Raw genomic sequence first — 21,122 nt, 5'->3', positions numbered from 1 at the left:
GAAAATGGCACTGCTATCTCTCATATTGGGTAAAGGCTATATTTAGAAAATTTTATTTTATTACTTTATTATATTTTACTTGAGCCTGATGCACGAAGATTTGTGCAAGAATGGGCCTTCCATCCCCTGGCTGCCAGCACTGCCTTTGCCCCAGAGCCGCCTTTCCACCTTCCATGCTGCCCAGAGGCCTGAAGCTGCTGGGGTGGTGCGGAACGCCTGCGTTGTCACCATGGCTATGACGCAAGCATCCGCCCCATCCCTGGCCGCTCGGCGCCTGCGTATACAAATTAACCCGCCATCTTTGTTGGGTTAATTTGGAATCTCATTCCTGATTTCTGGTGGGTGTCGCGAAGGTACGGTCAATTTGCATCTTTCTCTTTTATTAGTGTAGATAACTTTTTTCCTTTAGAGATCCCACTATATAAATAATTCAAATAACATTAGGACTTCTTTAATGAATAATAGCTTTATTAGAGTATCAGGATAAAAACGGGGATTTTTGGCACCTGCTTGTTTTATACAGCCCATTAAAGTGAAAAGTAATGAAGTAATATCTTTCTTTAAATGTATGCTTGTAACTTTTTGTTCACAGAGATGGAAAAAAAGCTGAAGGAAGAGAGAGAAGCTCGAGAAAAGGCTGAAAATAGGGTTGTTCAGATTGAGAAACAGTGTTCCATGCTAGATGTTGATCTGAAACAATCTCAGCAGAAGCTTGAACATTTGACTGAAAGTAAAGAAAGAATGGAGGATGAAGTAAGAAAAATAGACAATACTGATTTTGATCAGATTATAAAAGAGAAACAATCACATGTTATGTCTGAAAAGTCACTATCTATAATTTAAACAACATGGAAGAAACTCAGATGAAATAACCTATATGTATCTGTGTGCACTGCTATATGGTCACTATTATATCCCTAGCTCGTAGAATTTTCACCTTCAAATAGTTATTAAACATTCATACATAGGGTCTGTATCATTTTGCACAGACAGCACAACTATGTAGAACTATCATAGCTCCTCCCCTGAAGAAACTGACCATCTGCTTTTTAAAAAAACAAACTAATAAACAAAACCTGTCCTTATTCAATGGACACAGACAACAGGAGCATGAGGGCATGAGTGGGGGCTGGGGGGGAGCAATGGGACGATAAGGACACATATGTAATACCTTAATCAATAAAGGAAAAAAGAACTGTCCTTATTGTATTCTATAATCCCAAAGAGGAGCATTGCTGTTAGGATTCCAAAAAGGTGTTAAACTATAGTCTTGACTGGCTTAGATTGACAGAAACCACAGGATACACATTTATAAAGCAATAAATAAAAAGACAAAATTATATTCTTGTGGCTACTATATGTATTTTAGAAATTACTTAGAAAATGAAAGTAACTAGTCTACAGATGTAAGTTAGAGAAGGGAGAAAGAGAAGACCAGAATAATCAGGAAAATCAGAATAATCTTCACAAAAGAGGGACAGAATGTTACTATTATTCTAAAGGTTGAGAAAGACCTCAAATGTTAATAGTTTGAGAGTCAGAAGTCTGAGTTGGTGAAGGGAACATTATCAGTGAAGATGACAATGAAAGAGAGATTACTGAATACTTAAAAGATAGGTACGTAAGGAAAAAAGGGAACTTGATCTGACCAGAGAAGAGTATTAATAGTCTTTTAAATTTAAAATGGGAGCTATAGGTGAAAAGATTCTTTAAGAAAACTGGTAATATTATATATAATGCCCTATAAAGACGAGAAATTAGAGGTACCTATTAGAGTAAGGATGCAGGAAGAATGTATGCTGAAAGTTTGAAAGATAATATTCAGTCACTTAAAATAATTTTTGACCATCTATTATCCCCCTATTTCTGTGCTAGGAGTTGGGATACTGAATAATAGAGGTATGGTCTTGACTTTTGTGAAACTTACAGTCCAGAGGGAAAGATAGATATTAAAATAGTAATTACAAGCATGACATATATTTAAAAGAGGATGTAGTGAGTGCTGTAGGAGTGTTATGACTAATCACATCTGGTAGTTAAGGAAGACCTCAGAAACTTTGGAGGGTTATAGCTGAGCATAAACACTTATGAATGAACAGGTAAATATAAGTACCTCTTAGGAAGTTCCCCCAAAAGTGGCATTTGTACTCGTTTCCAAAATTTCCATACAGGTTAGAGTAGAAAGAAACCAAAATTTTTCCCCTTAAGATATGATATCTGAAACTTGAGTATTAATTTGACTTAGTAAATTCTGCAGTTATAAACACATAGAGTAATGGAGAGTGTTTAGAATGTTGATATTCTCTATTTGTGTAAGGCATTATAATATACTTGAGATTTGATTTGTATTCTTTAAAATAATGTGTAATAAGCTTGAAGAGATTTAAGATCCCAATCATTTTTCTCATTCATAGGTTAAGAATCTCACTCTGCAATTGGAGCAGGAATCAAATAAGCGACTCTTGTTACAAAATGAATTGAAGACTCAAGCATTTGAGGCAGACAATTTAAAAGGTCTAGAAAAGCAGATGAAACAGGAAATAAATACTTTACTGGAAGCAAAGAGATTATTAGAATTTGAATTAGCTCAACTTACAAAGTAAGTCTCAAAAGAGCATTCTTAAAAAAAATTCTTGATTTTTTTTTTTTTGTATTCAGCATTGCTTATGTGTTTGATATTTTATGTGTGTATAGATTATGTACTTACAATTTGTGAAAAGAAGACTTAACAAATTATTTAGAAATAAAGTAATTTACTTGCAAAGAAATTTTACAGGAGAGTTCAGTCTTTGGAAGGACAGACTTTCTAAAAAAAAATACAGTTATTTCAAGGAAGAAAAAAGGAAATTATTAAAGCTACTTCTTTACAGTAAGTCTGTTTGTGGTGAAGAAAACTCCACAATTTTCTCAGGATTTTCATATCCACAAAAGTCATCTTTTTTCACATTTGAATTTCTAATACCATGGATGACCTTTTTATTATGGATTCAGTACCTTATAGGAAGTGTTCAAGGTTTACTTTAAAGACTAGACTTAGACATGATGACTCTGTATTTGTTTGTTTTGTTATCTTCCTTTGGTTCATCTCAGAATGCAAAGTGCTGTTTTTCTCCTTCTGTTCTGAGATCTGATTGATGTGCTCACTTACAAAGCAAGGTGTCAGTATTGCTTTCAGAAATTGTATAAGGACATGATTCAAAAATTTAATATGCAAACTATGTGTGTTTATGTCCTCCAAATTTATGTTACATCTTCTTTTGCCAGCTTCATTTAAAACAGTGATTCTTGGATAAAATTGTCAGTTTTGACTTCATTAGATTTATATTGGTGAAATTCTTTTTTTTCTTTTAGAGCTACTATTCTCACCAAGCAATATATTTTGTAGTTTTCTTCTCCCAAAATTAATTCATCATTCAATGATCATTTACTATATACCTTCTATTAACCATATGCCTTTTTAGATGCTGAAAATACAAAGCTATTAATATCTAATATAAAAACCTAGCAACTGCAGGTGAAATCGTTTATCTTTGAAAATCTGTCTATGGGATACATTGTGTCACTGTCTTTTTGAGTCTGTTCCTCTTTATCCAGTTGTGTTTATGTATATATATATTCTATATATGTAGCTAGTTGTCTGTGTTTCTTTTTTCCCTTCTTTTTCCTTACCTGATTATTCATTTCTACCCACCTCCCCCTGCCTTTTTTTTTTTTTAAGTGGTCATAATATATAGTACTGATTTGTTATTATATATTAAGTATTGTATGTCCTTTGTTTTTAATGGTTTACTTACCACATAAGACATTTTAAATGTATCCCTAAAAATGCTTTTCTTTACAAAAATTTACCTCAAAAAATCATTTTTATTTGTGTAATTTGCATTAATCCACAACTAATAACCCCCCTAAAGTGATCTTCGTTAGAAAAGCGTTCCCTCTGCTTTGCATAACATCATTTTATAAGGAGCAAAATGGAACCAGACAGTATGGTCTAACCTAATATAAATATTAAAGTAATACTGTGTAATGAAGTATGATTTTGTAAAACAAAGGTCATTTTAGAAAACCTTTTTTATTTTAGCAACTTTATGAAACAAAGAATAATATTAAGTCTGCTATAAATAGGAGCATGTGTTTACTATTTTCTTTTTTGTCTGAAGACAATATAGAGGAAATGAAGGACAGATGCGGGAACTACAAGATCAACTTGAAGCTGAACAATATTTCTCGGTGAGAATCATTTTTATTAGACTGTTTCAAAACCTGACTTAAAACAAGATATTTAGGGTATTAATGTGAACTGTGATTATGAAGCTGTTTTCTCCCTTTTATATCACTACTTCTACATTTCATCTCTGAATCTGAGTTCATGGTCTGTTAAGTTGTAAAGAAATGACCATTTATGTGCAGATATTTCCAGAATTGCCATCAAACTCAAGAGCTACATATGAGACTTTTTGTTAAGGGTTCTGTCCACCTGGTAGCAAGTTCTGGTGGTTTAGAGTGCTTGTATTATCACGTGTGGTTCATGTAGGCATATTACAGTAGTCTGCATACATACATTTGTTCAAGAGATTTTTCCTGTTTGGCTCTATATGCATTTTATGCATCTGTTTTGCTTTTTCTCCAAAGTAGTCACTCTAACTCATTTTTTACAGGCCAAGTTATTTTTGCTACTACCATTGATGAGCATTTACAGCTTTGAGGCTCTATTGAAGCCTCTGAATTTTTTGTTTGTTTCTTTTGGTTGCCAAACTTGTGTTCTATCATTTAAATACTTGGCATGGAATTATTGGATCATCTGTTAGTTATTTAACTTTATAAGAAACTACCAACTCTTTTTAACCCACTATAAACACTTATTTTTTTTCTTATCACTTGTTTTGCAGACACTTTATAAAACCCAGGTAAAGGAACTGAAGGAAGAAATTGAAGAAAAAAACAGAGAAAATTTAAAGAAAATACAGGAACTACAAAATGAGAAGTATGTTTATTTTACTTTAGAACAAGACTCAGTATTACAACAAAACATTCTTAACTTAAAATTTAAAGATAGATAGTAGATGTGCCATTATTCTGATGGCGATGGTATAGCAAATCATGTTGGGTTCATTCAAAATAAATCAAACTAGATTTAGGCTAAAGTTTACCTTTATGGTGAAAAAGATAATTTTGTACATTAATGCTAGCAATTGTACAGAGATTCACTAAACTGTGACAGTAAATTGTTTTCAAGGGTCTCTTAATTTTCTTTTTTTAAATTTTATTTAAATCTTTATTGTTGAGGGTATTATAGGTATCCCCCTTTTTTCCTCCATTGCCCCCCTGCACCCAGTTCCCATCCTGCCCCAGACCTTCACCATCTTACTGTCTGTGTCCATAGATAAAGCATATATGCATATAAGTTCTTTAGTTAACTTCTTCTCACCTCCCCTCCCCTGTTTCTTTTGAGATTCGTCAGTCTTTTCCATATTTCCATGACTCTGGCTCTATTTTATTCATCTGTTAATTTTGTTCATTGGATTCCTTGTTTTGTATATAAATAGTTCAATAGTTCATGCAGTACTCACAAGTAATTTTATGTTACATAAAGGTATTTAAATTCTTCCTCGTGAAATTAACCTATTATGAAGGTTAATTTTTATTGCATATGTGCCTTAGAAAGAGAAGACCTTTAAAGCTACTTAAGTGTAATTACTTCTCATAGCTAGTGTCAGAACAGACACTGGAACTAGTTTTCTGACATTGTTATATTCTCTTTTCATATAACCACATTTGAAATTAATTAATTAATTTATTTATTTATTGTTAGTCCTCACCCGAGGATATTCTCCATTGATTTTTTTAGAGAGTGGAAGGGATGGGGAGAGACAGAGAGAAATTGATGTGAGAGAGACACATCTATTGGTTGCCTCCCACAACTGGGGCTCGGATTCGAGCCTGCAACCCAGGTATATGCCTTTGACCTGAGGAATCAAACCTAAGACCCTTCAGTCCAAGGGCCAACACTCTATCCACTGAGCCAAACCAGCTAGAGTTGAAAGAAATTTTAAAAATTTAACTTTAATGTTGAAGCAGACAAATACATAAAATAATAAAACATGCATAGTTTTATGAATTATATGACAAATATCATTATAACTACTACACATGGAAGAGATGGAACTTTGCTCTCCACCACAGAATTCCACTATATCCCCTCTCTAATTATATCTTTTTTCCTCCCCACCACAAGAGTATCATCTTTCCTCCCACCACAAGAATATCACAGTTATTTGTTGAAAGAATGGATTATTTATCCTTTATATTTTTCCTCAGTTGTGATTTTGTTGATTTCATTTCCATAGTTAATTGAATATTTTCATCCTCTTTCTATGTTTCCTACAATTCAATGGTTAAATTTAGAGTTGTGCTATCCAGTGTGGTAGCCACTAGCCACATGTAGCCATTTAAATTTAAAGTTTAATTCATTTAAATAAAATTAAAACTTTAGTTCATCAGATGTACTAGCCACATTTCAGGTGCTTAATGGTCTACATGTGGTTAGTGTCTACCATATTGGACAGCCCAAGTGTAGAACATTCCATCATTGTAGAAAATTTAATTGGACATTCCCAATCTGGAGGCTTAATCAGATTCAAATCTGATCTTTAGAGGGGACAAGACTGCCTCATATATGACTTTATAATGTCTAGTTTCCTATTTGTGTTGTTAGTAATTTTGACATTCAGTGCTTAGATCCTTAACATATTAGATGGAATCTAAAGTCGGTAGAGAGTTACGTTTCCTGGTTAGTCCCTGTGATGGTGATAGACTCCTATGGTAGAGTATAGCCTGTGGCCTATCATTTGTATGGTGTTCATGGTGTAATATGTAATCCCAGCTTGTGTGCATTCACTATGATAGGAGTACCCAATCTACTGTGTACTGTATTGTTTTAGAGGATTGACATGTTTGCCCCTGTTTGACCTATTTAATAGAAATGTATTTATCATTACTATTGTGTTAACCACAGTCTTCATGCCAGTGATATAATTATTAGTAAGTTATGGTTTTCATTTTCAAGTGCTTCAGAATCTAGGCTGACAGATACAATTAATGTAGATGACTATGACAAAGTGCTATTGGAACATACTGAAGGGATATACCTCATCATACCATGTGGGATTCAGAGAACATTTCCCAGGTGACAACTAAGAAAAAGAAGGATTTGCCAGGGAATGGGGAAGGGGGAAGTGTAGGCAAAAGCCAATCTGTGATTTGGACAACAGCAAATAATTTAGTTTACAGGTAGGGAGATAGTTGGTGACAGGTAATACTAGAGAAAAAAACCTGAGTCAGATTACAAAGTGCCTTGTGTGTCATGCTAAGGCCTTTGGAATTATCAAACATTGAAGAGCCGAAACCGGTTTGGCTCAGTGGATAGAGCATCGGCCTGCGGACTGAAGGGTCCCGGGTTCGATTCCGGTCAAGGGCATGTACTTTGGTTGCGGGCACATCCCCAGTGGGAGGTGTGCAGGAGGCAGCTGATCGATGTTTCTCTCTCATCGATGTTTCTAACTCTCTATCCCTCTCCCTTCCTCTCTGTAAAAAATCAATAAAATATATTTAAAAAAAAACACAAAACATTGAAGAGTGGGAAGTTTTGCTTCTGTTGTTCTGTTGCATATCTACATCGCCTAGTTTAAGGCCTTGCAAAGAATAAGTATTCAATAAATATTGAATGAATGAATGAAAATTTTAAGCTAGGGATTGACAAGATGGTGTTTTAGAAAGCTCCACTTTTTAGAGTAAAGAATGGATTGGAGTGAGTCAAAGCTGGGTAGATATAAGGTGTATACTTATACAGCCATTGAAATAATCTAGATGTAAGATTACAGTTGAAGTTAACAATAAAAGAAGAGGCAAGTGCATGGGGAAAAATAGGAAAGTAGAAACAGTAGGACTTGTGGATTTGGGGGAGTGGAGGTGAAGGTTAGGAAAAATTTCAGGTCGACTCTCAAGTTTCTGACCAGAGCAGTTGTGTTGATGGTAATGTTAGTCCCAGAGTTAAGGTACACCAAATTGTGAAAAGAGGGGAGACGATATTATTTCCATTTCAGACCTATTGAGTTTGAGGGGCCTATTGATGTCCAAAGAGAAATGGCTCCCAGAGAGTTGGTTTTACTGCTTCAGAACTCAGAGAAAAGATAAAGGCTTGAAGCTGATTTGACAATCCTTGCATACTGAAACCACTTAGATGACATTTGTTAAGATAATTATGTATATCAGAGTTTATAAACTCATGCGCCTATGATACCATATATTTAGCTGGGTTGAAATTAGTTGGATCTAAGTATGGTACATTCATTGTGTGAGTTGTAATGATGATAACAAAATGAAGAGTTTATGTCCCAGTTACCACCATTTGTTGCCACATGGTAACACGGATCCAGTATTCCAAGATCTGATTTTTTAAGAGAAGCCAAGAATCTCAATTTTCATACAAAATGTTGGCCCAAATGTATTTTGTGTGTGTGTGTCTGGAGGGAGGTAAGGGGGCACTTATGTGGACTCATTTGGCCCCATGCAGTAAGTTGTAACCCCCTAGTATATGATTAGAAGACTTAAAGGCTGAGGACAGATATCTCTTTCCTGTACTCTTAAGTACTAGGCAGAAGAAGGGAAAGTAAGAAGTCACCAGTAATACAAGGAGAAAACCACAGTGAGGATATCACAAACACTAGGGAATAGAATATTTCAAAAAAGACAAAATGATTTAAAGTGCCAAGTACTCAGAAATGTCAAGAAAAAAATAAATTTTCCGTTATATTTAAGGTTGCTAGGTACCTTGGTGAGAACAGTTCCTAAATAATGATGAGAATAGATATTAGATTAAGGTGGATTGAGACAAATGGGAAAAGTAGAAGTAGAGACAGTGTGTAGACAACAGCTACATTGACCTTACTATTTAGCAAATCTGTCAGTTACACTCTTGCCTCAGGGCCTTTGAACTTGCTCTTCCCTCTGGCTAGAACGGTTTCCTTTGACTCTACATGGCTTGTTCCTCTACCCTCTTCAGATCTTGGTCTAAAATTTCAGGGGTCCTCAAACTTTTTAAACAGGGGGCCAGTTCACTGTCCCTCAGACCGTTGGAGGACCAGACTATAGTTAAAAAAAAAAAAACTATGAACAAATTCCTATGCGCACTGCGGGCCCGGGACGAGTCGGCTCTGCTAAGCAGGACAGGCAGCAGCACCCAGCGGGCTGGATAGATGTCCTTGGCGGGCCACAGTTTGAGGACCCCTGGAATGTCATCACAGAGAACCCTTCCCTGAATACCTTTTTAAAATTGCAAATGTCCCCCACACCAACCCATTATATTACAGCCCCAGTTCAGTACTTTCTTCCATTTTATTTTCCTTTGTAGCAGTTATTGCCTCCTACTGTATTGTAGAATTGGCTTACTTATTTTCTTGATTGTTTTTCTCTTTCCACCAAATTCAGCTCAATATTGGAAGAATTTTCAAATGCTTTGTTCTATTGCTATATGCCTGGCTCCTAGAATTGCAACTAGAACATTGTAGATACTCAATAAATATTTGTTAAATTAAGAATTCAAGAAAACGTGGTTGTTAAGGCAAGGAGATAGAGCAGTAGCTAGAGGAGGGTGTGAAGGAGAGCCATTTCTTTTTAAAGAGAGCAGAAATTCGAGCATCTATATATATAAAACGCTAAGCGACCAGTCGACCGTTTGACCAGTCGCTATGACGTGCACTGATCAACAGGGGGCAGATGCTCAATGCAGGAGCTGCCCCCTTGGTAGTTAGTGCACTCCCACAGCAGGAGCACCACTCAACTGACCAATGGGCGCCAAATGCCGAGCTCACAGGTGGTGAGCGCAGCTGCAGAGATGTGAGCCTCTCCTGCCTCTGCAGCAGTGCTACCAAGCAGTGGCGGCAGCAGGCACACCGGGGCCGGGATGAACGGGAGTGGTGTGGCACCTGGCCCGGGCTCAGGCTCTTCCCTAGCCGCCTGCAACTTCACGCACTACTACATCCCTCGGGGTGTTGGACTGCCCCCGAGGGGTCCAGGATTGTGAGAGAGTGCAGGCCAGGCTGACGATTCATGCATCGGGCCTCTAGTCCTATATAATAAAGAGGTAATATGCAAATTGACCCTCATGCCCTCACAAGATGGCTGCATACGACCATGCCGGCAGGGGGGTTAGTGAGGGACGACCAAATGACTGAATAAGCAGGCTGCGTGGGGCGACCAGGCCAGCAGGGGGGAGGGAATTGGGGGCGACCAGGCCAGCGGGGGGGGGCAAATAGGGGCAACCAGGCCGGCAGGGGGGGCAGTAAGAGGCGACCAGGCCGGCGGGAGGGGGCCAGTTGGGGGCAACCAGGCCAGCAGGGGGGGCAGTTGGGAGCAATTAGGCTGGCGGGAGGGCAGTTGGGGGCGATCAGGCCGACCGGGGGGTGGTCAGTAAGGGGTGACCAGGCCGACGGGGGGGGGCAGTTAGGAGCGACCATGCTGGCAGGGAGGGGGCAGTTGGGGGCGACCTGGTTGGCAATGGGGGGCAGTTAGGGGCGATCAGGCTGGCACACAGAGGCAGTGAGGGGCAATCAGGTCGGCAGGGGGAGGCATTGAGGGGTGACCAGGCAGTCAAGCAGGTGAGCAATTAGGAGCCAGCGGTCCAGGATTGTGAGAGGGATGTCCGACTGCTGGTTTAGGCCCAATCTCTAGGATTGGGCCTAAACCAGCAGTCGGACATCCCCCAAGGGGGTCTCAGATTGAAGAGGGTACAGGCTGGGCTGAGGGGGCCCCCCCTCCCATGCACGAATTTCGTGCACCGGGCCTCTAGTATTTAAATAAGATAAGGGAAGGAAATCAGAGTGGGAAAAGTTGCACATCTATTCTTTGATTCAAACAAAATTTTTGAGCACTTTCTGTGAGCCAGAGACTTTTATAGGCATTTGGAATATATCAGTGAACAAGAACAAAGCCCCTGCCTATAGTCTTATAACCCAGAAGAATCAGGAATTATTCTAGTTCTTTAAGGAGATGGGGGAAGGAAGGTGAGAGATTGGCCTTAAACATCAGTAAAGACAGGTCTGTCACTATGGAGAGTTGTGAAGAAAGTCTGGATGAAATAGTTACAGATAATTTTATCCTAAAGCACCTTATCATTCTTTGCTTTCTTTTGCACAATTATATAGAAATATAATTTGGGATAAATAGGTTTTCTTGCATTTTAATGAATAACTTCAGTACTTTATTCTTAATTTGATGTCAAGTGGTAACTCCAGATGAGAACATTATCCACCTGAAGCCTATAATTTAATAGCACAGAACCACCCTTAGTATTCATAGGTTTTCCAGTGGCAATATTTCCTATCTTTACCTAATATACTAATTAACCTACTCTTCTAGACAACTATTTTATATCTCTCTTCAGATCTTCAACAACCTTTCCTCATCCTTAGCAAATGGTCTTGCTTTCTCGATGTCGGAGAACATCTACTCTCCCTCACCACCATTGCTACTAACTATCTACATCTGTACCTCTTAACCTCCTGCCTTCCTTTTAATTGACGTAAATGACCAAAATGTGCTTTTACCTAAAGGTAGCCCTTTTATCCTATTGCTTGTTGTCTACTTATAAATATGACTCCAGTAATTCTCTTATCTTTCCTAAATCAATTTTTTCTTTCTATAATCATTCCTGTTGTTCTTTAATCCTGCAGACAAATATCTTCTTAAAAAAAACAACACCCTCTTTTAACTGCATATCTACTTCCAGCTATCTTCTCATTTTTCTGTTTCTTTTTATAGCAAACTTCCTGAAAGGGGCATACCATTTCTCTTCAGGTCCTCTTCTCCCATTGAGTTTACTTCAGTCAGATATTTGCACTCACTCTACTAAAACAACCCTTCTCAAGGTCACAGGGAACTTCCTAAAGTTAAATACAGTAGTCAATTCTGAGTCCTTATTTAACAGCAGCAATTGACATAGTTGATTACTCTCTCTTGACAAAAGTTCTTCACTTGGCTTTGTGACATCAGGGGTATTTTCCTCTTACTGAACTGGCTACTGTTTCTCAACCTCCTTGCTCCTTTGTTCCTTCCCATCTCTGAGACCTTTAAAGTTTGGAGGACCCAAGGGAGCACTCCCTACTTGTTCTTATCCAGCCTCACAACTTTAAATAGCATCAGTGTACTAGTATATTCTCCCCTGAATTCCAGGCTTGTATATTCAGCTGTCTACTTGACATATACACTTGAGTACTTAATAAGCATCTCACATGTAACATGTCCAGAAAAAATAACTGATTCCCTCACCTTGCCAACCTGCTCCTCCCTGTCTTTTCCATTTCAGTATTAGCAATTCTATTATTCCTAGTTATTTAAGTCAACTACTTGAAATCATCCTAGATTCTTTTTTTTAAGATTCTACATGCAGTCCATCAATAAGTTCTCCTAACTATAACTAAAAAATATGTCCAGAATCTGATCACTCATTTGTACCATTTACCAATTTGATCCAAAATACCATTTCTAATCTTGATTATTTCAACACTTTCCCAACTGGTATCCTGCTTCTGCCATTGTCCCCCTAGTGTCTGATCTTAGGCCACCAGCCAGAATTTAAAAAATAGAACACAGAATAAAAGGCAAAGTCCCTTTGTTGTTGTAGAAAGGCTTATAATGTTTGTTCTTCTCTCCACCATCCCCCTGCCCCTTCTCTTGCTATGTCTCTCACAACTTTCACCCATCTCTCATTCTATTCACATTAGCTTTCTTCAGACCAACCTTAGGGCATTTGTTATTAGATATTTCCTCTGCCCAAACACTGTATTCCCAACTACCTACATGGCTTACTCTCTTATTTCATATCTCTTCTCAAATGCATCTGAACAGAAAGGACTTCAAAATAATGACCACATTTTATGTAGCAACCACATTCTTCCATCTTTTTTTTTTATTCTTCTCTGGCATACTGTATATTACTTCATTTTTGTAAATTGTCTGTATCACCCTAATAATGTATGCTTTCTAAGACCAGCAACTGTATTTCTGCTGCATGCCTTAATTCCTTGAACACTGTTTGGCACATGCTAGCATTCAGATAAATATTTGTTGAACAAATGAAAGAATATATATATACTAGAGGTCCAGCACGCACAAAATCGTTTGTGGTTAGGGTCCCTAGGCCTAGCCTGGCCTCCATTGCAGGCCTCTGCCACCCTGTGACGCTACATGAAGCTTCCCGCCCCAGGACGCTCCGTGATGCTCGCGGCCCCTTGACTGCTCTGCGAGGCTTCTCCCGCTCTGCCACTGCTCCGCGAGACTTCCCCCACCCCACCATGCTCCATGAAATCCTCCCCCGCGACTGCTCCGCGAGGGTCCCCCCTGCCCCTCGACTGCTTCGCAAAATTCCTCCCACCCCACGACTGCTCCGCAAGGCTCCCCCAGCCCCTTGACTGCTCTGCGAAGCTTGCTGCCGCCCCGCAAAGCTGGCCGCTGGACAGTCCGCAAAGCTCCCCCCGCCCCGTGACTGCTCTGCGAAACTCATTGCTGCCCAGTGACTGCTCTGCTAAGCTCACTGCCGTCCTGCAAAGCAGCCCGCTGCCACAGCCACCACCACTCAACAGTCCCCAGTCCCTCCCACCGCCACCCCCCCTTCATGGCGAGTGGCTCGGGGCTGGGGGCGGGGGACCGAGAGGTACTCCATGCACTTCATGGTGACCGGTCATCTGTTCAGTCATGATGGCACCTGGCTCTTTATATATTAGGATTTTTTAGTTATTACAGTATGACTTTCTCCTTAGGCCTGAGACAGAAAATTCAAATTTGCATCACTTTCTTAGTAGAAAACAGGTGAAAGGCATTCATTAAGCAAACATTTATTGAGCCTGATATATACAGAGGGCACAATCATGACCAGAATAGCTTATTGAAGAGAGGCTCTTTGGAAAAAAAGATCAGGCAAACTGAAGTGATCTGGTCCAGATCTGATTGTCAGTTCTGAAGACTTAAAAGTGTAATTCTCAAGGAGTTTTCCTAGAATAGGTTATAGTGGTTTGTAAATCTTTTCATAAGACTTTATAATCTCATTGAATTTCAGAGCTGGGAGGGACCTCAAAAATACTTTAGTTTAACCCTCTTATTTTACAGAGGTGATTAAGTTGAGCTCCAGGAAGTGTAAGGAACTTGTCCAATGTCCCTGTCAATTAGTTAGTGATAGAACAGGGATAAGGGGGAGCAGGCTGGAGGAGATTAATGGGGAAAAAAGGAGGACTATGTAATACTTTCAACAATAAAGATTAAAGGGGGGAGGGAGGGAAGAATAGAGATAAGGTCTTAAGGTTTGGCCTCCTGATTTACAAGCCAGTGACTTTTCCCCTGTGCCATGCTACCTTCCATTCCAAATCCACAACAAATTCCTTTTCAAAAGTAGACTACTTGCCATTGCTTTATTATCTTTTCTTAGTTAAGCACATTAGCAAATTATTGATTATTAAACATTAAAGAGTTCTTTATTGCCCTGGCCAGGTGGCTCAGTTTGTTGGAGTGTTATCCGATACACCAAAAGGTTGTGGTTTTGATTCCTGGTCAGGGCACATACCTAGGTTTTGGGTTCAGTCCCCGGTTGGGGCACATATGGGAGGTGACTAATCAATGTGGGAGATAACTAATCAAGGTATCTTTCTCATATGGATGTTTGTTTCTCCTTCCATCCCTCCCTCCCTCCATCCCTTCCTCCCTTCTTCCTTCCCCCTCCCTCACTCCCTCCTTTCCTTCCTCCCTCCTTCCCTTTCTCTCTCCCTCCCTCCCATTCCTTGCCTTCCTCCCTCCCTCCCTTCCTCCTTATCTAAAAAAGTCAATAAAAAAAAAAGATGGCTCATGTTCTCTAATAGTAGTTGGATGAAAGATGTGCTAAATCTCAGGTTCTAGAAGAGTTGATTTTGAGCTCAGTCACCCTTTGAGAAAAGACATACAGCTCGAGTGATTTCCTGAACTATAAGAATGTTCATGGCAATCACTGTGCAATAGTGAAGCGTTTATTTGTATCTGTTTCTCTTATAAATGTATTGCAGAGAAACTCTTGCTACTCAGCTGGATCTAGCGGAAACAAAAGCTGAGTCTGAGCAGTTGGCTCGAGGGCTTTTAGAAGAACAGTACTTTGAATTGACCCAAGAAAGCAAGAAAGCTGCTTCAAGAAATAGACAAGAGATTACAGATAAAGATCACACTGTTAGTCGGGTAAGTGGTGATAGGAGGTTATATGACTAAAATTTTAAATAAAAATAGGTTACATCTTAAAGTTTAGGATGTGAGTGTGTGTGCATGCATGTTTACAGTGGTCAGTCTGTACTCATGTATAAAATAGTTTATGTAACTCAAAACAATTATTAGGAATTGAAATTGTATTGGGGATTTTTTTTTCTCCTTTTGGCTGTAGGTGTTAAAATATTTTATGTGAAGAAATGCTTAGTTTAAGTTCATTTATTGTATTATTTTCATACATTGGAACCGATTAACTTCTCCAAGCCTCAGAATCTTCATCTATAAAATAGAAATAATAATACTCTTCAGAATTCTTATGAAGATTAAATTAAATAATCTATATAGAGTGATGAATAAAAGTCTAAAAGTAATCAATCAAACATTTTAAATTGTCATGTTCATTATCATTCAGGTGAAGGAACTGAGACTCGGAAGGATCACAAAGCTAGAAAACTAAATGGAAATTCTCTAGTTTCAGTCTAGTTTTCATTCCATTACACTTTTTTTTCTTTTCTTCATTTGTATTTGTATGTGTATTTGCAAGCATATACACACACTCTCTCTCTGAAATAATTTTTGGAAGCTAACAATTGTTTTTAACTGTTTTAATTTAATTATAATTACATATTTTAAACTGGAAACCAGGCATATTTATAGTTAAGCAGTGACAGATCTGTTTTCATTTAGGAAAAAATGAAAGTATTTTTTTAAAGGTTATTGCTTTAAATATAAGACTAGCAAAGAGATTATAGTTTAAACTTTTGTGTGCTTTGTTTAGCTTGAGGAAGTGAACAGCATGCTAACCAAAGATGTTGAATTATTAAGAAAAGAAAATGAAGAGCTAACTGATAAAATGAGGAAATCAGAGGAAGGTATGTAGGGTTGTTGTTTTTTTAAGCATAACATTAAATCAGTTCAGAGTAAATCTTTAGCTGTTTACATTATGTTTTAGAAATGTTTGTTTTCATATGTTAATAACTTCTTTAGCCTTAAGAATTATTTTAGTAGAACTTAAATAGTCTCACTCTTAAAAAAATAAATAAATAAGGTAAATCTGTGAGGTGATGGATATGTTAACTCAATGGGGAAGGGAGGAATCCTTTCACAGTATATATACGGGGTGAGCAAAAGTAGTTTTACAGTTGTGAGTATGTGAAAGAGTTTATTCTTGTATTATTATTTATTAATTATTGTATTATTTATTTGTATTACATTGCTGATTTGGAGTGCAGAAATTAAAGTAATTAATGCCATACAATAACATTTTATATAAATTGTTGACAGATTATAAACAGAAGAAAGAGGAGGAGATCAGTAATCTTAAGGCTGCCTTTGAAAAGAATATCAGTACAGAACGAACCCTTAAAACACAGGTACATGTGCTCAGTCTTTTCCATGTTTGTATTTGAGTATTGAATATTCAGAAGTTAATATTTGCTTTTTATGCACTTTTTCTTAAAACTGAGGGTATAACCCCTGACTGGTTGCTCAGTGGTTAGAGCGTCAGCCTATGGACCAAGGAGTCTTGGGTTCAATTCCCGGTCAAGGGCACATACCTCAATTGCAGATTCTCCAACCCCAGCAGGGGTGCATGTGGAAGGCAGCCAGTAGATATGTCTCTCTCACATCGATGTTTCTCTCTCTCTTTCTCTCTCCCTCCTCTTCCCCCTCCTTCCCTTCAACTCTCTCTGGAAATCATTGAAAAAAAAAATATCCTTGGGTGAGGATTTAAAAAAAAAAAAGAGGGTATAAGAGTTAGGCTTTTCATTGGAACAAATAATGCAATAGTTTTTCTTCATTAAATAAAGAAGGTTTATTCAGGAAATAGGATTTCAATTGAGTTAAGAAAGCTAGTTTGTCTAGTCATTTGACTAGAAAGAATATTTTAGATTGTACAGAAGACTCTAATTTACAGTTGTAAAATTTAAGGAAGGGAAAACATTGACTGAAGCCAAGAGAGAAGAATTGGGAATAAATAAGACACTATAGGGGTGGATATAATACTTTGTACTTAATGCTGCAGCTAAATCAGACTTTTTAACACTAAAACTTGATATCCTGTCATTTTATAAAGGTATCCAGTAGTTTAAATTCTTTTAAGGTACTGTGTACCTCAGTTGATTTTTACAGTAAAATAAATATTTTCTACCACTAATGCACTCTCCCTCTTAATAATCCTTTATGTTGCAACTAATCTTCCAAAAATGTACTTATTATCTGTTGAAAATTTTTCAGTGGAGGTTTTTCTTACCTTTATACCAAACAGAGCATAAAAAAAGGTTGACATTTATTACATAAAAATATAGATCTGTGGAGCCCAAAACAGTGTAAGTTGGAAAAAAACTAGGAAGAATATTTACAGCAAATATAGATAAATATATAAAGAACATCTTCAAATGAGAAAAAGACAGTTTAATAGAAGGAAAAAAGGGACATTTGAGAGAAAAAGAAACAGTAAAGATCTTTGAAAAGCTCAACCACAATAATAAAGAAATAGAAATTAAAAGGAGGTATCTTTTTGACAGTCAAATGGGCAGATTTAAATGAGATGATACTCAGCTTTGGCACCAATGAACATAGGGAAAGTTTATTTATATGCTTTAAGAGTGAAAAAATAGAAATAACCAATCGCCCATCAGTATATTATTAATAAATCATGATACATCCATACAGTGGAATGCAAAGGAGCCACTGAAAATAAATGAAGTAGGTTTACATGTGTATGCAATCTACTTATATACAGAGAGACATCTAGAAGGATATATACCCAGCAGAATAAAAGAAAAGAGAAGGCTTTAGCAGAGATGGTCTTTGAGGGGATGATATTTATTATAAGAGCTTTCCACTTTCTTCATAATACTAGTATATCTCTGTATTTGATTTTTTTATAATATGTTAGATTTATGATTAGAAAAAAACAAATATTCATTTATAAATTTAATGAAGTAAGCTTTTACTGCATTAAATAATTCGAGAGCTCCTCATCCTAGATGGAACCTTATCTACATGGCAATGATAGTGGTTAGGACTTCTTTTTTCTAGTGGACAATCTTTTATTTAACACTAGTGGCCCGGTGCATGAAATTTGTGCACTTTAAAAGGGAATTAATTAGAGGAAATATTTTGATATTGCTATTTGCCCTTTCACTATAATAGAAATGTCAGAGATGAAAGAAAATTAGTAAAATGCATATGAAAATCTTCCTCCTGTCAGAGGCTGGGGTGCGCTGCGGAACCCAGAGTCAAGTCCCTGCCCACCCACGCATGCCTCGAAATCACGAGAGACCCAGACCCGGCCGGCCCCACCCCTGTCAAGCCCAGCTGGGCGGGGGGCGCAGCCTCAGGTCCCCTGGCGCACTGGGCGGGGGGGGGGTGCAGCCTCAGGTCCCAGTAGGGTGGGGGGCACAGCCTCAGGGTCCCCATCAAGCCCCACCGGGTGGGTGGTGCAGCCTCAGGTCCCCTGGCCCGGCACCGGGGCGGGGGGTGTGGCCTGAGGTCCCCTGGCCTGGGCTGGGGCAGGGAACGTGCTTTGAGGTCCCCTGTCAAGTCCCACTGGGCAGGGAGCGTGGCCTGAGGTCCCCTGGCCCAGGCTGGGGGAGCACGGCCTGAGGTCCCCCAGCCTGGGCCAGGGCAGGGGGTGTGGCTTGAGGTTCCCTGACCCAGTGCTGGGGCAGAGGGTTTGGCCTGAGGTCCCCTGTCAAGTCCCACTGGGTGGGGGGCGCAGACTTAGGTCCCCTGCCCCGGCCCAGCGCAATGCAGCCTCAGGTCTCTGCTGATTGCTCGTTAAGGCTCGTTACGGGAACTGGGCCTCCGCTGTGGGCGCAGCCATCTTGTGTTACGGAAATCCCCCCCACCTCCGCTGTGGGCGCCACCATCTTTGTTGCGGTATGACAGTCAATTTGCACATTCCCTCTTTATTAGATTAGATTACTTAAGGAACAGGTATACCATGACTTAGGTTTTATAATTTCTGTAGCTGATTTCACATGCTTTTAACAGTTCTCCTTTTGAATATATTTTTTCCATCTCGTAAAAGATGTTATCCTCAAATATATATTTACACTAGAGGCCCGGTGCATGAAAATTCATGCACTGGAGTGGGGGTCCCTCAACCCAGCCTGCCCCCTCTCACAGTCCAGGAGCCCTCAGGGGTGGGAGGCGACCCGACAATCAGGGGAAGGCGATGCCCCATCACACCTCTACTGCTGTCACTGCTGGCAGTGCAAGCCTCAGCTGGCCCTGGTTACCCGAGCCTTGGGCTGCCCTGGGCAGCTGGGCAGCCACCATCCTAGGCTTGCCTGTGCCTCAGACCAGCCCTTGCCATGCACCTGCCGCCCCGGTGGGGCTGAGGGGACTGGGTGCTGCCATCTTGTGGCCATGGGCGCCACCAATCTTTGTGAGGGCGTGAGGGTCAATTAGCATATTCCCTCTTTATTAGATAGGATTTCCTTTCACTTTCCAAAGAGTCTCAGTGTGGCCTACTCAGTTTGCCCTGTCACCTACTTTCCCACTTGTCCAAAGGGAAAAAAAACTATCTTGGGCCTTTTTGCCATGTACTCCTTCCTCTAATTGTAATGCCATCTTTGCCTCCCCTCCTTCAGACCATTTTTTTGCTTTTCCACCTTCTCTTTGTCTCTTAAGAAACGTGTGGACACATATGCAGGTCCATGAGGAAGCCTCCCCTACTTCTCCAACTCTCAGTTAGGTACTACTGCTACAGCACCCTTACATGCCTCTTTCTTCTTATCACTGTACTGAAATGCTTGCTTGTCTGGCTCCTCCACCAGACTAGAATGCCTTTGGGACATATCTGTATTCACCATCTTTATATCTAGTACCTTGCAGAGTACCTACATACAGTATAATAAGTGCTGGATAATTGTTGAATGCTAAATGACTTTTTCAAGCTTATCTGGTTTTTACATTTGAGCAATGAGATAAGTCAGTAATTGTTGCTACTTGTGCTACCAATTATCATGTCCCAACTTTCATTAGGTTATCCTAATTTTTATGCACAAAAAAGTCCTCCTTCCTGATTTTGAAGAAAAAATACATTTTTAGTGGAAATTTAAATTGGATGGCTACACTGAAATTCTTACTAATAATATCTTAATATTTTAATAGGCTGTTAACAAGTTGGCAGAAATAATGAATCGAAAAGACTTTAAAATTGATAGAAAGAAAGCTAATACACAGGATTTGAGGAAGAAAGAAAAGGAAAATCGAAAGCTACAATTGGAACTCAACCAAGAAAGAGAGAAATTCAACCAGATGGTAGTGAAACATCAGAAGGAACTGAATGACATGCAAGCGGTAAGGTTTGTGTGTGTATGCACATGGAGGGTTATTTTCTTAAATTGTTATTGCTGAATATGCGTATTATCCTTGTTTATATTAGATTTTTCATATAAAAATGCATATTTTGGTTTATACTCTCCACAATTTTATTATTATTACCCTAATATGAACCATGATCTTGAAATAGAAAGATGCTGTATTGTCTGTTAACCATTATATCTTGAGTAATTTTTACTCATTAGCATCTGCTCTTTGGTTTTAGGCTGAAATTGAGATATGGCTGGTATTATCTATATATATAAAAAGCCAGTGACTGTCACGACCATAATGACCATAACGACTGGTCACTATAATGCCCACTGTGGCCAGCGAACTGCCCGATCAGGGGGTTGGGGCCATCTGGCCAACCTCGTGGTCCCTCCCCCCTGCCTGCCTGCCCCTGATCGGACTCTCCCATCCCGATCCAGAGCGGGCCTATGGCCAAATGTCCCCTTCTTTCCCCCAGCCCAGCCCCGTCCCCTATCAGCCTGCCCCACCTCAATAGGCCTGCA

At 39.1% G+C, this 21,122-nt stretch overlaps 1 protein-coding gene across 7 annotated transcripts in view; it reads left to right on the top strand.

The window, feature by feature from the left end:
• The window catches only part of ROCK1 (Rho associated coiled-coil containing protein kinase 1), a 144,409-nt gene that overhangs the window by 99,255 nt on the left and 24,032 nt on the right, over positions 1–21,122 (top strand). For all 7 annotated transcript variants that reach the window (XR_013961521.1, XR_013961522.1, XM_080686181.1 and 4 more), the window contains 8 exons: positions 593–753; positions 2,415–2,599; positions 4,161–4,230; positions 4,890–4,984; positions 15,084–15,249; positions 16,052–16,145; positions 16,558–16,646; positions 20,398–20,586. Coding sequence is in view for 5 of the 7 variants with exons in the window: in XM_080686181.1 (XP_080542307.1) it covers positions 593–753; positions 2,415–2,599; positions 4,161–4,230; positions 4,890–4,984; positions 15,084–15,249; positions 16,052–16,145; positions 16,558–16,646; positions 20,398–20,586 (1,049 nt within the window). In the remaining 2 variants the exon portion in view is untranslated. The remainder of the gene's footprint in view (positions 1–592; positions 754–2,414; positions 2,600–4,160; positions 4,231–4,889; positions 4,985–15,083; positions 15,250–16,051; positions 16,146–16,557; positions 16,647–20,397; positions 20,587–21,122) is intronic.

Source organism: Plecotus auritus (genome assembly GCF_963455305.1).
Source record: "Plecotus auritus genome assembly, chromosome: 8".
NCBI lineage: Eukaryota > Metazoa > Chordata > Mammalia > Chiroptera > Vespertilionidae > Plecotus > Plecotus auritus.
This window is presented reverse-complemented; position numbering and strand designations above follow the sequence as displayed.